Source organism: Macaca mulatta, chromosome 1, assembly GCF_049350105.2.
Source record: "Macaca mulatta isolate MMU2019108-1 chromosome 1, T2T-MMU8v2.0, whole genome shotgun sequence".
NCBI classification, from domain to species: domain Eukaryota; kingdom Metazoa; phylum Chordata; class Mammalia; order Primates; family Cercopithecidae; genus Macaca; species Macaca mulatta.
The window spans coordinates 111,281,350-111,301,496 of NC_133406.1; the positions used below are offsets into that span (position 1 = coordinate 111,281,350).

Sequence of the window (20,147 nt, forward strand, 5' to 3'; positions counted from 1 at the left end):
GTTAGAAGATGAACATAAGCCCAATCACATGATTTATACATATGATTTTAGGAACTTAAAGTGTAATGAAATAGAGCCAATTTATATTTAGGTCTCATTTGAAAACCTTTCATTTTCTTTGTTCGGGTGTGTGGATGTTAGTATGAGTTTAAGGTGAAGGAGTCTATGATAGTATTTGAACATGTTGACAGGAGAACTTTAGGATCTATGTTTTTTATGTATTTTTGTCGTCTGCAAACTTACTTCTGCAGTGTTAGTAAACAATTCTGTATTTGCTAAAAGGGGAAGCTAATGTAGCACAAGTATCTATGGCTTTGTTCTTTGTCAGTATCTTTTTGTTCTCAAACTCTGAGAAGCGACTTTTTTTCAGTTTTGGATTGGGCCTGAGGTGATTTGAAGCTCCTATCTTGGAGTTTAGCTTAGTTATAACAAACACTGAGTTAAGCCTATGCAGGAGACACAAAGATTAATATATGGTCTCTGTGCTTGAAGAGATGCTACTTTTCTGTGGTTGAAGAGATGATGTGAATTGTATGATGGTGGCAGCTCTCAAAAGGACAAGGAAGAGAGAAACATATTCCTAGAAGTTTAAATTTTATAACCCAGTTGCAAAGACTTTTTGTCACTACTTATTCTTAGGAATAACCATAAAGTGTGTACACTCTGTATGGAACTTTGTACTTTAAAAAAATATGTTTTGTATCGTCTGGTGTTTTTGTACAAAGGAACTGTTGGTTTGAAAAGAAGGCAAACATCATTTGTGTTCCTTAGCTGTTTTGGGATATATTTCCACAGTGAGTTTATATAAAAAGGTCTTAATGTGATTTTTGGGTATACATACATGTAGAAAGCCCTCCTGATATAAAATCCAGTAGCTATTTGACAGACTACCCATTAATTTAGTACTAGAAGTTAAAAATAATTACTGTACTTTTAAAAGAACAAGAAATTGGTCAGGTGGGGTGACTCATGCCTGTAATCCTACCACTTTGGGAGGATGAGGTGGGCGGATTGTCTGAGCTCAGAAGTTCAAGACCAGCCTGGGCAACATGGTGAAACCCCATCTCTACTAAAATACAAAAAATTGGCCGGGCGCGGTGGCTCACGCCTGTAATCCCAGCACTTTGGGAGGCCGAGGCGGGCGGATCACAAGGTCAGGAGATCGAGACCACGGTGAAACCCCGTCTCTACTAAAAATTACAAAAAATTAGCCGGGCACGGTTGTGGGCGCCTGTGGTCCCAGCTACTCGGGAGGCTGAGGCAGGAGAATGGCGTGAACCCGGGAGGCGGAGCTTGCAGTGAGCCGAGATCGCGCCACTGCACTCCAGCCTGGGCTGGGCGACAGAGCGAGACTCCGTCTCAAAAAAAAAAAAAAAAAAAATACAAAAAATTAGCCGCATGTGTTGGAGTGCACCTGTAGTCCCAGCTACTAGGGAAGCGGAGGCACGAGAATTGCTTGAACCAAGAATTGCTTGAACTGGGACGGGGAAGTTGCAGTGAGCTGAGATCACGCCACTGCACTCCAGCCTGGGCATCAGAGCAATACTCTGTCTCACACACACACAAAAAAAAAAGAGTAGGAAATTCAAAAAGGTGTTTTAATAGGACAGATTATAGGATTCAGTGAGATAATGGAGAATTTTTAGGAAAAATGGTCTGCTAGTCCTTTCTCTCTATTGACATGGCCCCTGTGTAAGAATACTATGTAAATTTGTGAAAAGTTTAATATTTTCTCTAAATTTTTAATGGGTAGTAGGTTCATGGTGTTGTTTTTCTCAAAACGTACATGTGGTATGTGTGTGTAGTGTGTATATATGTGCATGTATGTTTATATAGTTTATTTTTTTAATAGCGATTAGGTCTTGCTATGGTTTTGTTTTTGTTTTTGAGAGTTTCACTCTTGTCGCCTGGCTGGAGTACAGTGGCGCAATCTTGCCTCACTGCAGCCTCCACCTCCCAGGTTCAAGTCATTATCCTGCCTCAGCTTCCCAAATAGCTGGGATTACAGGTGCATGCCAACACGCCCTGCTGATTTTTGTATTTTTAGTTGAGACAGGGTTTCACCACGTTGGCCAGGCTGGTCACGAACTCCTAACCTCAAGTCGTCCTCCCGCCTTGGCCTTCCAAAGTGCTGGGATTACAAAAGTGAGCCACTGCACCTGGCCCAGGTCTTGCTATGTAGATCAATCTGGTCTTGAACTCCTGGCCTCAAGCCATCTTCTTGTCTCAGCTTCCCAATTTGCTGGGATTACAGGCCTGAGCCAGCATGCCCAGCCAAAATTTTTACCTGGTTACCAAATCAAAGATTTTCTCCAAAATGAACTGGAATAGCCTTACTGTGTTAATGTTGCCTTGGTGGGGACGCCTAAGTCTTGGAACTAAATTGAGGTAGTTATGACAGTTCTCTTTTTAAAGCTGATCAGTATTTCACTTGTGTTTTAGAAGTCCAGTGTACTTCAAAGTAGGACCAACCATCTCTTTTTTCTCTTTTTTTTTTGAGACGGAGTCTTGCTCTGTAGCTCAGTTTGGAATGCAGTGGCATGATCTCGACTCACTGTAGCCTCTACCACCTGGATTCAAGTGATTCTCCTGCCTCAGTCTCTTGACAGCTGGGTTTACAGGCACGCACCACCACGCCTGGCTAATTTTTGTATTTTTTAGTAGAGACAGGCTTTCACAGTGTTGGCCAGTAGCCAGGCTGGTCTCATACTCCTGACCTTAAGTAATCCACCTGCCTTGGCCTCCCAAAGTGCTGGGATTACAGGTGTGAGCCCCCGCACCTGGCCAAACCCATCTCTTTCATTAAACCACCTTATTTTGGTTCAGAAACAAGACTGCCATGTATGTAGTGCTTAATTATGTGCCAAGCACTATTCCAGGTACTAAGATACAGTAATGGACAAAACAAGATCCCTGCTCCTCTATCTCAGGACTTAATAATTTGGGCATTTTCATTTTCCAATCTAGGATCTTTCAGTAGTGGTATAGGATTCCTGAAGGAATTCCTGAAATATAATTATTTTTCTGCTGGAGCAAATCAATTTTTTTTGTTTCTGTTTTTGTTTTGAGATGGAGTTTCACTCTTTTCACTCAAGCTGGTGTGCAATGGCGCAATCTTGGCTCACTGCAATCTCCGACTCCCGGGTTCAAGCGATTCTCCTGCCTCGGCCTCCCGAGTAGCTGGGATTACAGGCGTTAGCCACCACGCTCGGCTAATTTTGTATTTTTAGTAGAGATAGGGTTTCACCAGGTTGGCCAGACTGGTCTCGAACTCCTGACCTCAGGTGATCCACCACGCTCGGCCTCCCAAAGTGCTAGGATTACAGGTGTGAGCCACCACGCCCAGAAGAGCAAAATTCTTCTGTTAACAAAAATATCTTTCCTCTGAGGAAAAGACACTATGTGCCTATGTTTTATCCAGGAATTCCACTGGATAGTTTGTCCTTTGGGATATCAGGGGATTAAATCCTCCTTTAAGAATCAAAGTACTCGGCTGGGCGTGGTGGCTCATGCCTGTAATCCCTGCACTTTGGGAGGCCGAGGCGAGTGGATCACCTGAGGTCAGGAGTTGGAGACCAACCTAGCCAACATGATGAAACCCTGTCTCTACTAAAAATACAAAAAATTATCCAGGTGTTGTGGCGGGTGCCTGTAATCCCAGCTACTCAAGAAGGTTGCAGCAGGAGAATCACTTGAACCTGGGAAGCAGAGGTTGCAGCGAGCTGAGATTGCACCACTGCACCCTATCCTGGGCAACAGAGCGAGACTCCGTCTCAAAAAAACAAAAACAAAAACTCTTAACATGTAGAGTATGTAGATGTAGAAACAAAAGTAAAATGATTGTTGAAAAAAATGTCTGTTTTTTATCTTCTAAATAGCTTTGTGTGTCAGAGATCAGAACGCTCATTTTACATGATATGAAGAAACAGAATGCTAGATGGCTAGAATGGTCATCACTTTCCTAGATATCCATTGTAGAGGAACACATAAGGTAAAACAAATGAATAAAAGTTAAAAAAAAAAAAATGAGATATCCAAAGATTTGAAGCTCTACCCATTAACATGATAATCATTTCAACCTTGAAAATTTATAGAACAAGAGTCAGAACTCAGAACAAAGATCTCTGAGGAAGTAAAGATCAAGCTGCCTCCTAATTTCTCATTTAGTCTGTCATTGGGCACTGTCAAACTGTCAAACTATATTTAGAGATTCTGGTTTTCTTCTGGAGACTTAATGAGTCGTGTAGTATCTTGAATACACATATAAGATCTTGCCAGGTGGGGTGGCTCACATCTGTAATCCCAGCACTTTGGGAGGATGAGGTGGGAGGATCACTGGAGCCCAGGAGTTCGAGACCACCCTGGGCAACATAGCAAGTCCCTGGCTCTATTAAAAAAAAAATAATAATCCTCAATGTAGAACTTTAAATTTATCCTCATGTGTTGCATCTAGTTGATTTGAGAAAATGTAATTTTGAATTTTCCATCAATTGCATTGGCAGTCCCTTTCAGCTTTACAGCTTTACATCATGTACAGATTTGTTAAGTATGTTCTCTTGGTCTTCTAACTCACTGATGGAGTTCTTAAATAGGTCAGGTCCAAAGATAGGGCCCTATGAAACACTGTTGGAAACTTGTCTCTGACTCTCTCTCTCTGTCTCTTTTTTTGAGACAGTGTCTTGCTCTGTCGCCTAGGCTGGAATGTAGTGGCACGGTCTTGGCTCACTGCAACCTCTGCCTCTAGGAATCAAGAGATTCTCTCACCTCAGCCTCTCAAGTATCTGGGACTATAGGCGTGTGCGACCAAGCCCAGATAAATTTTTTTTTAGAGATATGTTGACATTTTGCCCAGGCTGGGAGACTTGTCTCTTGATTCCATTCAGTATTGTGAGGGTTTGGATAGGCCATCTACTTATAAAATCATCGGGCCGGACGTGGTGGCTCACGCCTGTAATCCCAGTGCTTTGGGAGGCCAAAGCAGGTGGATCACCTGAGGTCAGGAGTTCAAGACCAGCGTGACCAACATGGAGAAACCCCATCTCTACTAAAAATGCAAAATTAGCTGGGTGTGGTGGTGCATGCCTGTAATCCCAGCTACTTGGGAGACTGAGGCAGGAGAATTGCTTGAACCCAGGAGATGGAGGTTGCAGTGAGCCGAAATTGTGCCATTGCACTCCAGCCTGGGCAACAAGAGTGAAACTCCATCTCATTAAAAAAAAAAAAAAAAAAAAGAATCATCTAGCTCACATTTTCTCTTTGTTGTTTTCCTGTTAGAATTTAAGCTTCATGAGATTAGAACACTCTCTCTCTCTCTCTCTCTCTCTCATTCTCTCATAGCATCTAAAACAGGGATTGAAACATAGTAAGTACTCAATAAATGTTTTTGAACAAATGAATTAAGGATAGCCGGGCGTGGTGGCTCAAGCCTGTAACCCCAGCACTTTGAGAAACCAAGGTGGATGGATCACTGGAGCTCAGGAGTTCAAGACCAGCTTGGGCAACATGGGGAAAACCCATCTCTACAAAATATAGAAGAATTAGCCGGGCATGGCAGCACACTCCTGTGATCCCAGCTACTTGGAGGGTTGAAGTGGGAGCATCGCTTGAGCCTGGGAAGCAGAGATTGCAGTTAGCCAAGATCAAGCCACTGCCCTCTAGCCTGGGTGACACAGTGAGACCCTGTCTCAAAAAAGAATAAGGATAAATATGAAGAATTCATCAGATGCCTTGTTGAAAACGTCATACATTGTCTACATGGAATTTCTCCTTATTGTAAAATGAATCTAATTTATACCAACAACATGCTGTTTGGCTTTTTTGCAGAAAAGGAAGCAAATGAACTGATGGAAGATCTGTTTGAAACTGTGAGTAGTGATCCTCGAGTGAGAACATGGGATTGTAAGTTGGTTCTCCAACAAAATGTGTCCTTTGGTCTCTGTGATGCTCCCTCTAGAAGAGGGACTAAACCAATTCTCCTTTTAGTCTGCCTGGGAAAGAATATAATGACAAGGGAAATTTGCTAACTACTAGACTCTTGATTATCCACATGTAGGTTATTGTTATTAAAATTTTCCTTGAAGCTTTTTTTTTTTTTTTTTTTTGAAGCAAAGTCTTGCTCTGTCACCCAGGCTCTGGAGAATACAGTAGTGAAATCTCAGCCCACAGCAGCCTCGACCTCCAGGGCTCAAGCAATTCTCTCATCTAAGCCTCCTGAGTAGCTGGGACTACAGGCACACACCTACAGGCCCAGCTAATTATTTTACTTTTTTTTAGAGACAGAGTCTCGCTATGTTCTGGAACTCACAGGCTCAAGTAATCTTCCTGCCTCAACCTCCCAAAGTGCTGGAATTACAGGTGTGAGCCAGCATATCTGATCCCTTGAAAACTTTCGATGGCTTCCCCTACTGTCATTTGGTGTGTCCTTAAAGATTGCCAACTAAAGTATTTTGCACACAAATAATTACCTTTTCCATAATTTTGTCTGAAAAGATATCTCTGAAGAGATTGATCATTTTGAGTTACCCTAGCTCTGTCCATACTGATACAAGTTGACTGGTTGAGCGACGACTTTCCCGGCATAATAGTCCTTCCAAATGTGGGTTTGGGGGAGTCCTGAAGTGAGAAAGGTTCTGATGTAGGCTCTTTCTGGGTGCCAGCATTATTAAAGTCTTGTAATCTGTAGTTTTCACTCTTTCTTTCCAATACTGGAGCAACATTCGAGACCCATTCCCCAGGAAAACCCTCCCTTCCCTTTGCCCACAGTTCCAAGATGAGATGGGATTCTCCAACATGGAAGATGACGGCCCAGAAGAGGAGGAGCGTGTGGCTGAGCCTCGACCTAACTTTAACACTCCTCAAGCTCTACGGTAGGCTAGTTGAAAGACCTTGAGATTTGGAATAGAGGAAAAGTTTATTTCTGAAAAGGTTTTCAGAAGTTGCAGTTAACAATTTTTCATCCCCAACCAGCTTCTTTTGTAAGGATGCAGATGTAAGGATGTAAGGATGCAGAGCCCTGTCAGGAGTTAGGTGTCAGGTGAAGTCTCCTTGGTATGGGGCAGTGCAGCTGTAGGCCAAGCTGTATCTGTTTGGGAAGGGAGAAAAAACAGTAGCTGGCATCCATACCACTTCTCCAGGTGAGTGGTGCTGGAGAGGTATGTAGGAATTTATGTGGCCAGACACACAAACTACTATAACACACAAACGTATTATAATATCGAGTCTGTCCCTTTCGTTCTTTTTATGTGCCATTAATATTTGCTAAATGTGACTGAAAATTTGTTAAGTCACCTAGGCATTAGTGGAGCAAACCCTGAAGCACCTGCAGTAAGGAGTCTGAAACGTATGTGCTTACGTTTCTGCCTGAGGTTGGCACTTGTGTTACAGCATCCAGAAAGTAGAGGCTTTAATTTTTTCCTCATTTTCTGGTGGATTTGCATCTGCACTTTATTCTGTTGTAACAGCATATAATCATTAGGTGGATGGCAACAGGTCAGGATGCATTTTGTGCCGTAAGTGGAACAAAGCAAAGAGAATAGACCCTCTAATTAGTCCTGTCTTATAACTTAACAGCATTACTAAGCAGAGAGCTTGAGATCCATCTGAAAGCTAGACCTTTAATGATTTTCTAGGCTAGTGAAAAAAGATAAGATATGCCAACCAATGTCTAAAAACGAGAATTACTAGTCATTCTCCATTACAACAAATATAACAACACAACTACATCAAAAACCTCAAGATTGCTAAGTCATTATTTGACCCATTATTTTAATTTATAGTTCATAGAACAAAATTATGGTATAGCAGAATGGAACCATTCATCCTGGGAATGTATAATGGGATTTGATTAATAAACATTTTGGTTTCGCTGATCAACTCTTTATAACTTCTTAAAACTTGGAAAGTGTAGAACTAATTTAAAATTCCTGTTAGAATTCAGTTACCTTCTGGTATTCAATGGAATATAGTCATATATCATCTCATGGTCATACCCTCTGTGAAATCTATCATTAAACGATTCGTCATTATGTATTAAATGATTCATCATTGTGTAAACATCGTAGAATGTACTTACATAAACCTAAATGGTTTAGCCTACTGCGTACCTATTGCTCCCAGGCTACAAACCTGTACAGCGTGTTACTGTACTGTACTGAATACTGTAGGCAATTGTAACACAACGGTAAGTACGTATGTATGTAAACATACAAAAGGTACTGTAATCTTGTGGAGCAACCTCTGAATATGTGGTTCATTATTGACTCAAACATTATGTGGTACATGACTGTACGTGGGCCGCTGCTGCTTCTCTTTCAATTGCAAATACAAACCTGTTTTAATCTTTAAATAAAAATCCTGGGCCGGGCGCGGTGGCTCAAGCCTGTAATCCCAGCACTTTGGGAGGCCGAGACGGGCGGATCACGAGGTCAGGAGATCGAGACCATCCTGGCTAACACGGTGAAACCCCGTCTCTACTAAAAAATACAAAAAAAAAAAACTAGCCGGGCGAGGTGGCGGGCGCCTGTAGTCCCAGCTACTCGGGAGGCTGAGGCCGGAGAATGGCGTGAACCCGGGAGGCGGAGCTTGCAGTGAGCTGAGATCCGGCCACTGCACTCCAGCCTGGGTGACAGAGCGAGACTCCGTCTCAAAAAAAAAAAAAAAAAATCCTGGATTCTGTAAGTCCATAGATAGTAAAAACATCTTAAAACACAATAAGGAAGAGAGAGGAGAAAAAGACAGTCAAAACAAAATCTCTGGGGCTTCCCTTATCAGTTATCTAAATAATATTTATTAAAACTAGGTGCAGTCTGTGTTTCCATTTTCTCCTTTCTTATGCTTCTGCTCTTTTGTTCCTTCAGTGGTGGTAGCACAAATGTTCAAATTTTCAGTTGTCAGTAAAGATTGTATAGACAGTCCCACAGTCTTTAGGTTTTTACTCTGCTACCCAAACCCACAGTAGTAAATACTATAAAAGAAAACTTACTCAAAGGTAATCTTTATCTGCAAAAACTATTGAAAAACGTTACCATTTAACTATTGCTGTAATGTAGGGGATTCCTTGAAATATGATAACCTGCTTGTTACAGCTACTTCAGCAGATCTTATCCTGTTGCATAGGGTATCAGCATGTGCTTAATCATTTAGGTATCTTATTCTCCCTTTATTTCTTTCTATGTAAACATAGAAAAGGTACAGTAATCATACATAGAACTGACATGCTAGGTATTTGAATTTTTGCTCCAGCCCTACAAACAATCTTTCATGAGAGTAGGAGTGGGAAGTTAGGGTTAGGAACCTTGGAAGAGGAATTTAAAGGGCCAAAAGAAGATAGCCTTCATGGATAGCAGTAGGATAGTATTTGAACTAACATCTCGGTTCTGTTCTTTTGAACTACTGTGTATTTCAGTTATTTTGGTATATCCTTTTCTTGCTTCATGCTAGAAAGTCTTTGACTTGTTAAGATAGCAAGGCAGTGCAGCCTGAGTAGATGGAATAATGGGACAAGCTGGACCTGGGATGGGAGTAACAAGTAAATGAGAGAAGAAATGAGAATGATGAGTTCCCACCAGCTCCTTGGCTGCTTTCTTACCCATATATTTCTCTGTCCCTAGATGTTTGGTTTTTTTCTTCATTCGTATATTATTTGGAAGAGGAATTGTAGAGGAATGGCATGGGGTATAATACAGAATCATATTTGATGCATGCTAACTACTTTGGGAAAAGATTTGTATAAGGCTGGGAGTTTGACTGCTGGCTAAAGTGAAATGGGGGATTAGTAGGGAATGAAAATTGTTCAGGCTGTTTGCTCATCATTGGAAAGAATTGGATGTGTTGTGAACCTAGGAAAACACTCACAATCCGTCATCCCCCTGTTTGGGATAGGTTTGAGGAACTACTGGCCAACCTACTAAATGAACAACATCAGATAGCAAAGGAACTACTTGAACAGCTGAAGATGAAGAAATCTTCAGCCAAACAGCAGAAGGAGGTAGAGAAGGTTAAACCCCAGTGTAAGGAAGTTCATCAGACCCTGATTCTGGACCCAGCACAGAGGAAGAGACTCCAGCAGCAGATGCAGCAGGTAACACTTTCTTGGTCATGTTAATATTGAATTATACCAAGGCCTAACTCTGAGGCTTTGGTATAATCCAAAATTAACAACTTTGTAAATGTTAGAGATAGTTACCTTACTACCTATTAAAACTGTAGTATCTTCACATCAGTTAGAAGCTTGAGAAGTCATCATGTTCATGTCCTGTGGCTCAGGGAGGAGAGTACATAAGGACCCTAATGGTATTTGGAATTACAGATTTCAAAGGGTCCTCAGTAATCTATTCTGAAAGTGTTTTTCCTTTTCCTTTTTCTTTTCTTTTTTTTTTCTTTTTTTTTTTTTGAGACGGAGTCTCGCTCTGTTGCCCAGGCTGGAGTGCAGTGACTCGATCTCAGCTCACTGAAAGCTCTTCTTCCCGGGTTCACACCATTCTCTTGCCTCAGCCTCCCGAATAACTGAGGCTACAGGCACCTGCCACCATGCCCGGCTAATTTTTTGTATTTTTAGTAGAGACAGGGTTTCACTGTGTTAGCCAGGATGGTCTCGATCTCCTGACCTCGTGATCCGCCTGCCTCGGCCTCCCAGAGTGCTGGGATTACAGGCATGAGTCACTGTGCCTGGCCGTTTCCTTTTGTAATCTCAATTCCTCTGTTTTGAGGCTAAACTTCCTCTGGTTCTGTCATTTTGTTTGAGGGAACATGTCTGAGAAATTTATGCCAAGATCCTATGTTGTTCTCATACTCTTTCCAGAAAGCAAAATATGTGTCATAAAGTTGCAAACATCTTGCGGTTAATGTCTCTCTGAGGGCTGGGTGCAGTGGCTCACACCTGTAATCCCAGCACTTTGGGAGGCTGAGGTGGGAGGATTGCTTGAGCTGGGGAATTCAAAAGCAGCCTGGACAACAGAGTGAGACCCTGTCTCTACAAAAAAATAAAAATAAGACTGGGCACAATGGCTCACGCCTGTAATCCCAGCACTTTGGGAGGCCAAGGGAGGTGAATCATAAGGTCAAGTGTTGGAAGCAAGTCTTGCCAACATGGTGAAACCCCATCTCTACTAAGACAAAAAATTAACTGGGTGTAGCAGCGGACACCTGTAATCCCAACTACTCGGGAGGCTGAGGCAACAGAATCACTCTGGGAGGCATAGGTTACCATGAGCCGAGATCATGCCACCGCACTCCAGCCCAGAAGTCAGTGTGAGACTCTTGTCTAAAAAATAATAATAATAATAAAATAGCCAGGCAATGTGGTCCCGTCTACTTGGGAGGCTGAGGTGGAAGGATTGCTTGAGCACAGGAGGTTGAGAGGGCATTGAGTCATGGTTGCACCACTGCACTCCAAGCTGCATGACAGAGCAAGACTCTGTCTCCAGGGGGAAAAAAAACCTCTCTGGGCTCCTGAAATGGCAGTGTCATAACATATCACTGTATTATTTTCTTTCTCTCCCCAGCATGTTCAGCTCTTGACACAAATCCACCTTCTTGCCACCTGCAACCCCAATCTCAGTCCGGAGGCCAGTAGCACCAGGATATGTCTTGTAAGTTTCCAAATTGCTGTAATTCTATAGACTAGAATATAAAATTAGCTTGGCAGGTTATTTCTCACAGTTATTCTTCTCTCTTGGGTATTTTTGATTGCTATGGCTTCCTGTGTTTGCTGAGTGAAGATAAGCCACTGATTCACATGAAAGGACAAAGAGTGTATTCAATTTTTTCTTTTCTTTTTTTTTTTTTTGAGACAGGGTCTTGCTCTTTCACCCAGGATGGAGTGCAGTGGCACAATCTCAGTTCACTGCAACCCCTGCCTCCGGGTTGAAGTGATTCTTCTGCCTCAGCCTCCCAAGTAGCTGGGACTTCAGGCAGGCACCACCACGCCTGGGTAATTTTTTTTTTGTATTTTTAGTAGAGACAGGGTTTGCCATGTTGGCCAGGCTGGTCTCGAGCTCCTGACCTCAAGTGATCTGCCCACTTCGGCCTCCCAAAGTACTGGGATTATAGTCATGAGCTGCTACACCTGGCCTGTCCTTCTGATATTTTTATTGGGTCCTCCTCCTCATCTTTAGATCCACCCTGACTTCTTTTTTTTTTTTTTTTTTTTTTTGGAGACGGAGTCTCGCTCTGTCGCCCAGGCTGGAGTGCAGTGGCCAGATATCAGCTCACTGCAAGCTCCGCCTCCCGGGTTTACGCCATTCTCCTGGGTCAGCCTCCCGAGTAGCTGGGACTACAGGTCCCCGCCACCTCGCCCGGCTAGTTTTTTGTATTTTTTAGTAGAGATGGGGTTTCACCGTGTTAGCCAGGATGGTCTCGATCTCCTGACCTCGTGATCCGCCTGTCTCGGCCTCCCAAAGTACTGGGATTACAGGCTTGAGCCACCGCGCCCGGCTGCCACCCTGACTTCTTAGGTTTTTGGTACTGCTATTCGTTTCATAGATGTTGAGGCTGGGTGTAGTGGCTCACGCCTGTAATTCTAGCCTTTGGGAGGCTGAGGTGATAGGATCACTTGAGCCCAGGGGTTCAAGAACAGCCTGGGCAACATAGTAAGACCCGGTCTGTGTTCTTTAAAAAAAAAAAAAAAATTAAATAGTAAAGTAAATACACATGTAGGTGTTGAATTCATTATACATTCATTACGCTCACTATTAGTGTTTTATGTGTAGAGCTAGTTTTCCTCATGACATTTTGAGGTATTTTGAGCTTTTAAATTTGAAATTTGGCCAGGTGTGATGGCTCATGCCTGTAGTCCCAGCACTTTGGTAGGTCAAGGTGGGAGGATTGCTTGAGCCCAGGAGTTTGAGACCAGCCTGGGCAACACAGTAAGACCCCATCTCTACCAAAAAACTTAAAAAAAAAAAATTAGCTGGGGATAGCGCCGAGTGCCTGTAGTCCCAGCAACTTGGGAGACTGAGGTAGGAGGATCACTTGAGCCTGGGACATTGAGACTGTAATGAGCTATGATTATACATCACTCCAGCCCGGGTGACAAAGTGGGAACCTGTCTCACAAAAACAAAACCAAATTTTACCTCATAAAAGTTGCCTCAAACTTTTGGACAGGTAATGATAATACTCTCAGCTTCTTCAACAAGTCGTCTTTGGAGTTTGAAGAATACATTTGCTAGTACTCTAAAACTTACTTGGTGATCAACAGGATGTCTTCATCTCTTACTGTATTCAGAGGAGGATGAGGAGTACTTGGTTGTAGGCATTATTCTGAGACCAAAAGACAAAACAGTTTTAAAAGTAATGTCCTCGTCTGGTGAGGTGGCTCATCCCTGTAATCCCAGCACTATGAGAGGCCGAGTCAGGCAGATGCGAGCCCAGGAGTGCGAGATCAGCCTGCTCAACATGACGAAACCCTGTCTCTACAAAAAATACAAAAATTAGCTATGTGTGGAGGTATATGCCTATAGTCCCAGCTTCTCAGGAGGCAGCGGTGGGAGGATGGCTTGAGCCTGGGAGGAGGAGGTTGCAGTGAGCTGAGATTGTGCCACTGCACTCCAGCCTGAGCGGCAGAGCGAGACCTTGTCTCAAAGTAAGGAAATTAAAGTAATAGTCCTCATTCTTGAGCCTCTTAATTCTAGCTCGGGAGCTAGACCATGTATTCCTTAGTGATAAACAGTTTAAAAATAAAACAAGAATATAATCCCTGAATATCTGAGAACTCACGCGTAATCTTAACAGACTAGTTTATTGTGAAAGACTTTATGATGATTTTTACCTGTTTTTATCCTGTAGTAGGAAGGTCAGCTTCTCATTTAGATTCTGAAGGCTACTGGTATTAATTGTCTGGAATTGTCTTAGATCTTCCTTGTGTCCTGTTTTCCCAGAAAGAGCTGGGAACCTTTGCTCAAAGCTCCATCGCCCTTCACCATCAGTACAACCCCAAGTTTCAGACCCTGTTCCAACCCTGTAACTTGATGGGAGCTATGCAGCTTATTGAAGACTTCAGCACACATGTCAGCATTGACTGCAGCCCTCATAAAACTGTCAAGAAGACTGGTAGGAGACAGATGTGTCAGCTTTAAGTTTTTACTTGCGGTGAGAGGTGGTGGGAATCTTATCCCATAGATAACTTCCTAGGATACTTGCCTGGGAATGGAGGACACAGGACATTTGTAATTTCTTTCTTCTCTCTTTTATCCTCCCTTCGTACTCATTATCTGAGTTCTAGAATTACATGATAATCTCTGGGCCTGGGTAAGGCATGGAGGCAGTGGACAGTATAGGAATATGGGAGGTAGAGATATGAGGCTCAGTGCTAAGAATTGGACTATAGCAATCTGAGGGATATTAGGAGTCAGATGTAATTAAACTGGGGCCTGGTAAAGATGAAAGTCAGGTGGTAAAGTTTGGTCATGTTTAGCTTTTTACTCTCTTCATTAAGATCAACTAACTTCATTTACCATAATGATTGTATCATAGGTGATGTCTCCATTCTGAATGAAATGTCTTTCAAGTTAGGCATGTTAGAGATTGTACATTTGCCATATTCAGTATTTTTTAAAAATTTGCCAGTTTAGATTCTTCTACCTTGCATTAGTTTAATATTTTTTGAGAAAATATTTGCTGTTTGCTTAAGCAAATATTTGCTTCTGATTTGTTTGCTGATTTAGTAAATTACTTGTGGTTTGTTCTGGATTTGGGTTTGTCTTTGGATGCTATTTTAAATCCCGGAGTCTTATCATTAAATTGAATATAGTTGAATTTAAGTGTACTATATCATAGACACAGATCCCAAACTACTTTAATAGCTATGTTAAGTGATACAAAATGGTAATGAAAATGTGATTTAATACCAAATTATAGTATTATCTTACACATCTAGTGACCTCTTGCTTTCTTCTGGGGATATAAAAATAACACTTATGGAAGGAGAAATACGGATATAGTAGTTTTGTCTTTAGAATTGCAGAGGTTCCTGAAAGTGAGAGAATGAGAGAGGGAGAGAGAAATGAATGAGACTTGAATTGTCTCATTCCTTTTATGGTTCTTTTGTTCCCAACCTCAGGAGGAATCTGGGAGAACTTAATGCAAGTTAAGTAAAAATCAAATAAAAGTAAAATTTGGAATACCAGATTTGTGAAGGAGATTAAAGAAGTTGGAATCTTTTTTGTGTGGTTTTTTTTTTTTTTTTTAAGATGGGGTCTCGCTCTGTCACTCAGGCTGCAGTGCAGTGAGGTGATCTCGGCTCACTACAACCTCTGCCTCCCAAATTCAAACAATTCTCCTGCCTCAGCCTCCGGACTAGCTGGAATTATAGGTGCGTGCGAACATGCCTGGCTAATTTTTGCATTTTTAGTAGAAATGGGGTTTCACTATGTTGGCCAGGCTGGTCTTGAATTCCAGACCTCAGGTGATCCCCCTGCCTCGGCCTCCCAAAGTGCTGGGATTACAGGCATGAGCCAGCATGCCTGGCCTAGAATTTTATCCTGGAAGAAAAAAAGCATTGTTGAAGGTCTATTATCCTTCAAAGATTTAAAGGGGAAAGGAGGTAAAACATTTTTGAGCATACACTATGTGACAGTTATTACTAGGTACTTTTTTTTTGTTTGTTTTTGTTTTTGTTTTTGTTTTTTGAGACGGAGTCTCGCTCTGTCGCCCAGGCTGGAGTGCAGTGGCGCGATCTTGGCTCACTGCAAGCTCCGCCTCCTGGGTTTACGCCATTCTCCTGCCTCAGCCTCCTGAGTAGCTGGGACTACAGGCGCCCGCCACCGCGCCCGGCTAATTTTTTGTATTTTTAGTAGAGACGGGGTTTCACCGTGGTCTCGATCTCCTGACCTTGTGATCCGCCCGCCTCGGCCTCCCAAAGTGCTGGGATTACAGGCGTGAGCCACCGCGCCCAGCCATTACTAGGTACTTTTTAAGTGTTTGTTTTACTTTGTGAATAAAGTGTTACACGTAAGAAAGAGTAAGAGAGGCCAGACTCAGTGGCTCACACCTGTAATCCAGCACTTTGGGAGGCCGAGGCAGTCGGATCACAAGGTCAGGAGATCGAGACCATCCTGTCTACAGTGAAACCCTGTCTCTACTAAAAATACAAAAAATCAGCCAGGCGTGGTGGCAGGCACCTGTTGTCCTAGCTACTCAGAAGGCTGAGGCAGGAGAATGACGTGAACCCGGGAGGCAGAGCTTGCAGTGACCCGAGATTGCGCTACGCACTCCAACCTGGGTGACAGAGCCAGACTCCATCTTAAAAAAAAAAAAAAAGAACAGCCGGGTGCGGTGGCTCAAGCCTGTAATCGGGAGGCCGAGACGGGTGGATCACGAGGTCAGGAGATCGAGACCATCCTGGCTAACACGGTGAAACCCCGTTTCTACTAAAAAATACAAAAAACTAGCTGGGCGAGGTGGCGGGCGCCTGTAGTCCCAGCTACTCGGGAGGCTGAGGCAGGAGAATGGCGTGAACCCGGGAGGCGGAGCTTGCAGTGAGCTGAGATCCGGCCACTGCACTCTAGCCTGGGCGACAGAGCGAGACTCCGTCTCACAAAAAAAAAAACAAAAAGAATAAGAGAGTCAACTTTTATAGCCATTGAATGGGACTCCATTTAGACATAATGTTAGTTGAAGAAAGACTGTGGAAACTCTTTGGGGAATGGTAGGCAGATGGGAGGGAAATCCAGTTAGATAAGGACAGCTCTACCTAAATGCAGAAATGCATTCATAGGCTTTTTGAAGCCCTCTTTTTTCCTAGAAGCTGATTTATCCGAGATTTATTTTCTTATAGCCAATGAATTTCCCTGTTTGCCAAAGCAAGTGGCTTGGATCCTGGCCACAAGCAAGGTTTTCATGTACCCAGAGTTACTTCCAGTGTGTTCCCTGAAGGCAAAGAATCCCCAGGATAAGATACTCTTCACCAAGGCTGAGGACAAGTAAGTGTTTACTCTGGGGCATCAAAACAGCAGAATATCCCAAGGACAAGACATAGTTCCTTTGAGGAGTTTAGGGGAAGTAAGATTTGTATAATAAAACATGGACACAAAAAACAAAAGGAAGAGCAGTATAGATGAGCAGATTCCTCTAGGACGTGCTTGTTTGTGCCAAATACTGCTTTCTGGGGGATGTCACACACATTTTTAAATTGTTTTAGACCGGACGTGTTGGCTCCCACCTATAATCCCAGCACTTTGAAAGGCCAAGGCAGGAGGTTCACTTTTAGTGTTATTTATTTAGAGACAAGATCTTACTCTTTTACCCAGGCTGGAATGCAGTGTTGCAATCACAGCTCACTGCAGCCTTGAACTCCTGGGATCGAGCGATCCTCCTGCTTCAGCCTCCATGGAGTAGCTGGGACCACAGGCGTGTGCCACCATACATGGGTAATTTTTTGTGTACAGGTGAGGGTCTCTGTTGCCCAGGCTGCTCTTGATCTCCTGACCTCAAATGATCCACCCACTCGTGGCCTCCCAAAGTCCTGGGATTATAGGCATGAGCCACCGCGCCCATCTAGATTATGAACATTTGTATGGCTCTTTGTGTGTATTGCCACACTGTTATCAGCAAATATGTATATATGTAACCATGATTATATATGTTATGTTAGAGGATACTGTTGGTGCCAGTTTAATTTGTCTGACAGGGTACTTATTATTCATTTTATATTTGTTTTATTAGGATCATTTTCCTTCCCATGTATTCTCTTTGAACTTCCTTTGTATTGTTAATATACAGTTCATCACGATCTGACATTTATTAATGATTTATGACGTTTCTCTTGCTCCTACTTAATTGTGAACTATTTGATTCTTATTCATAGTACTTAATCACTACTCACTAAATACCTGGAATTTTCTACTGAGTAGTCACCAACTTATACAAGAATTAGTTGTCAAAAAAGTAGATTGGCCAGCCATGGCGGCTCACACCTGTAATGCCGGCACTTTGGGAGGCCGAGGCAGGAGGATCGCTTGAGGCCAGGAGTTCAAGATCAGCCTGGGCAACAAAGTGAGAACTGGTCTCTACAAATAATGAAAGAAAACATTAGCTAGGCATGGTAGCAAACGTTTATAGCCACAGATACTCAGGAGGCTGAAGTGCGAGAATCAATTGAACCCAGGCATTCAAGGCTGCAATGCACTGTAATCATGCCACTGCTCTCCAGCCTGGACAACAGAGCAAGATCCTGTCTGAAAAAATGAAAAAATAGATTGGGCCACACGCCATGGGCTCATGCTTGTAATCCCAGCACTTTGGGAGGCTGAGACTGGAGAATCGTTTCAGCTTAGGAAGTAGTGGCTGCAGTGGGCTGCAATTGTGCCACTGCACTCCAGCCCAGTTAACAGAGTGAGACCTTGTCTTAAGAAAAAATGAGAAAAAGTAGATTGTAAAATGTGTTAGTCTGGGGAGGCCCTTTAGAAGGAAGGACTGTGAAGTGAGATTTAGTGTCATTGCTCCTTTCTCAGTTTGTTAGCTTTAGGACTGAAGCATTTTGAAGGGACTGAGTTTCTTAACCCTCTAATCAGCAAGTACCTTCTAACCTGCAAGACTGCCCGCCAACTGACAGTGAGAATCAAGAACCTCAACATGAACAGAGCTCCTGACAACATTATTAAAGTGAGTGTTTCCTGCATGCGCCATCCATGCACCTCACTAATACATATCCGTTCTTTCCTCTTGTAATTCTGAAAGGAAAAAAGAACCTTATTTTATCTTAAGCTAATTTCTCCTACTTATACACTAGATGAATTCCCCTGTTGCCTTTTCAGGGACATTAACTCATTCACTACGTTCCTCTGGAGTATCTTCATCCTGTTAAAAGATTTCATAAATCCATGTTTCCCTGTAATAATTCTCTTTCTTGAACTTTTTTTTTTTTTTTTTTTTGAGATGGAGTCTCGCTCTGTCGCCCAGGCTGGAGTGCAGTGGCGCAATCTCAGCTTACTGCAAGCTCCGCCTCCTGGGTTCACGCCATTCTCCTGCCTCAGCCTCCCGAGTAGCTGGGACTACAGGCGCCCGCCACCACGTCCAGCTAATTTTTTTGTATTTTTAGTAGAGACGGGGTTTCACCGTGTTAGCCAAGATGGTCTCAATCTCCTGACCTCGTGATCCGCCCGCCTCAGCCTCCCAAAGTGCTGGGATTACAGGCGTGAGCCACTGCACCCGGCCTCTTTCTTGAACTTTCTAGAAATGATATGCAGTATTCCACTTACATGTTTTGGGGTTTTGTTTTGTTTTGTTTTTTGGTCAAATGTAATCTTGTACTGTCACCCAGGCTGGAGTGCAGGAGTATAGTGGCATGATCCTGGCTCACTGCAGCTTCCACCTCCCAGGTTCAAGTGATTCTCCTGCCTCAGCATCCCAAGTAGCTGAGATTACAGGCGTGCCCACAACGCTTAGCTAACTTTTTGTATTTTTGTGTGTTGGCCAGGCTGGTCTTGAACTTCTGATCTCAAGTAGTCCACCGTCTTGGCATCCCAGAGGCTAGGATTAAAGACATAAGCCACTGTGCCCAGCCTATATACTTTTTCTCAACTCTGTGTTTGTTTGTATGTATGCATGTATTTATTTATTTATTGAGATGGAGTTTCGCTCTTGTCGCCCAGGCCCAGCCTATATACTTTTTCTCGACTCTTTTTACTTATCGATTGATTGATTGAGATGGAGTTTTGTTCTTGACCCCCTGGCTGGAGTGATGGCACGACCTCGGCTGACTGCAACCTCTGCCTCCTGGGTTCAAGCGATTCTGCTGCCTCAGCCTCCCTTGTAGTTGGGACTACAGGCCCCCACCACCATGCCCATCTGATTTTTGTATTTAGTAGAGTCGGGGTTTCACCATGTTGGCCAAGCTGGTCTCGAACTCCTGACCTCAGGTGATCCATCTGCCTTGGCCTCCCTAAGTGTTGGGATTACAGATGTGAGCCATCACCCCCGGCCTTCTTTTTTATTTTGATATTTATTTATGGTTTGTTTTTTGTTTGTTTAGAGACTGGTTTTCACTTTGTCATCCTGGCTGCAGTGCATGGGCACAATCATAGGTCACTTCAACCTCAAACTTCTGGGTGATCCTTCCACTTCAGCCTTCCGAGTAGCTTGTACTACAGGTGCATGCCACCAAGGCTAGCTAATTATTTTATTTTGTGTGAAGACAGGGTGTCATTTTGT

The 20,147-nt window shown here is 43.1% G+C and overlaps 2 protein-coding genes across 2 annotated transcripts in view; one reads left to right on the forward strand and one right to left on the reverse strand.

Annotated features, from left to right (window-relative positions):
• DAP3 (death associated protein 3) overlaps window positions 1–20,147 on the reverse strand; it is a 192,457-nt gene that overhangs the window by 57,126 nt on the left and 115,184 nt on the right. The window lies entirely within an intron of this gene.
• The window catches only part of YY1AP1 (YY1 associated protein 1), a 76,021-nt gene that overhangs the window by 2,595 nt on the left and 53,279 nt on the right, over window positions 1–20,147 (forward strand). Inside the window, 7 exon segments of the mRNA XM_077982570.1 lie at window positions 5,824–5,882; window positions 6,763–6,866; window positions 9,880–10,078; window positions 11,502–11,588; window positions 13,877–14,048; window positions 16,774–16,918; window positions 18,449–18,599. Coding sequence (XP_077838696.1) covers window positions 5,844–5,882; window positions 6,763–6,866; window positions 9,880–10,078; window positions 11,502–11,588; window positions 13,877–14,048; window positions 16,774–16,918; window positions 18,449–18,599 — 897 coding nt within the window. The 5' untranslated portion in view covers window positions 5,824–5,843.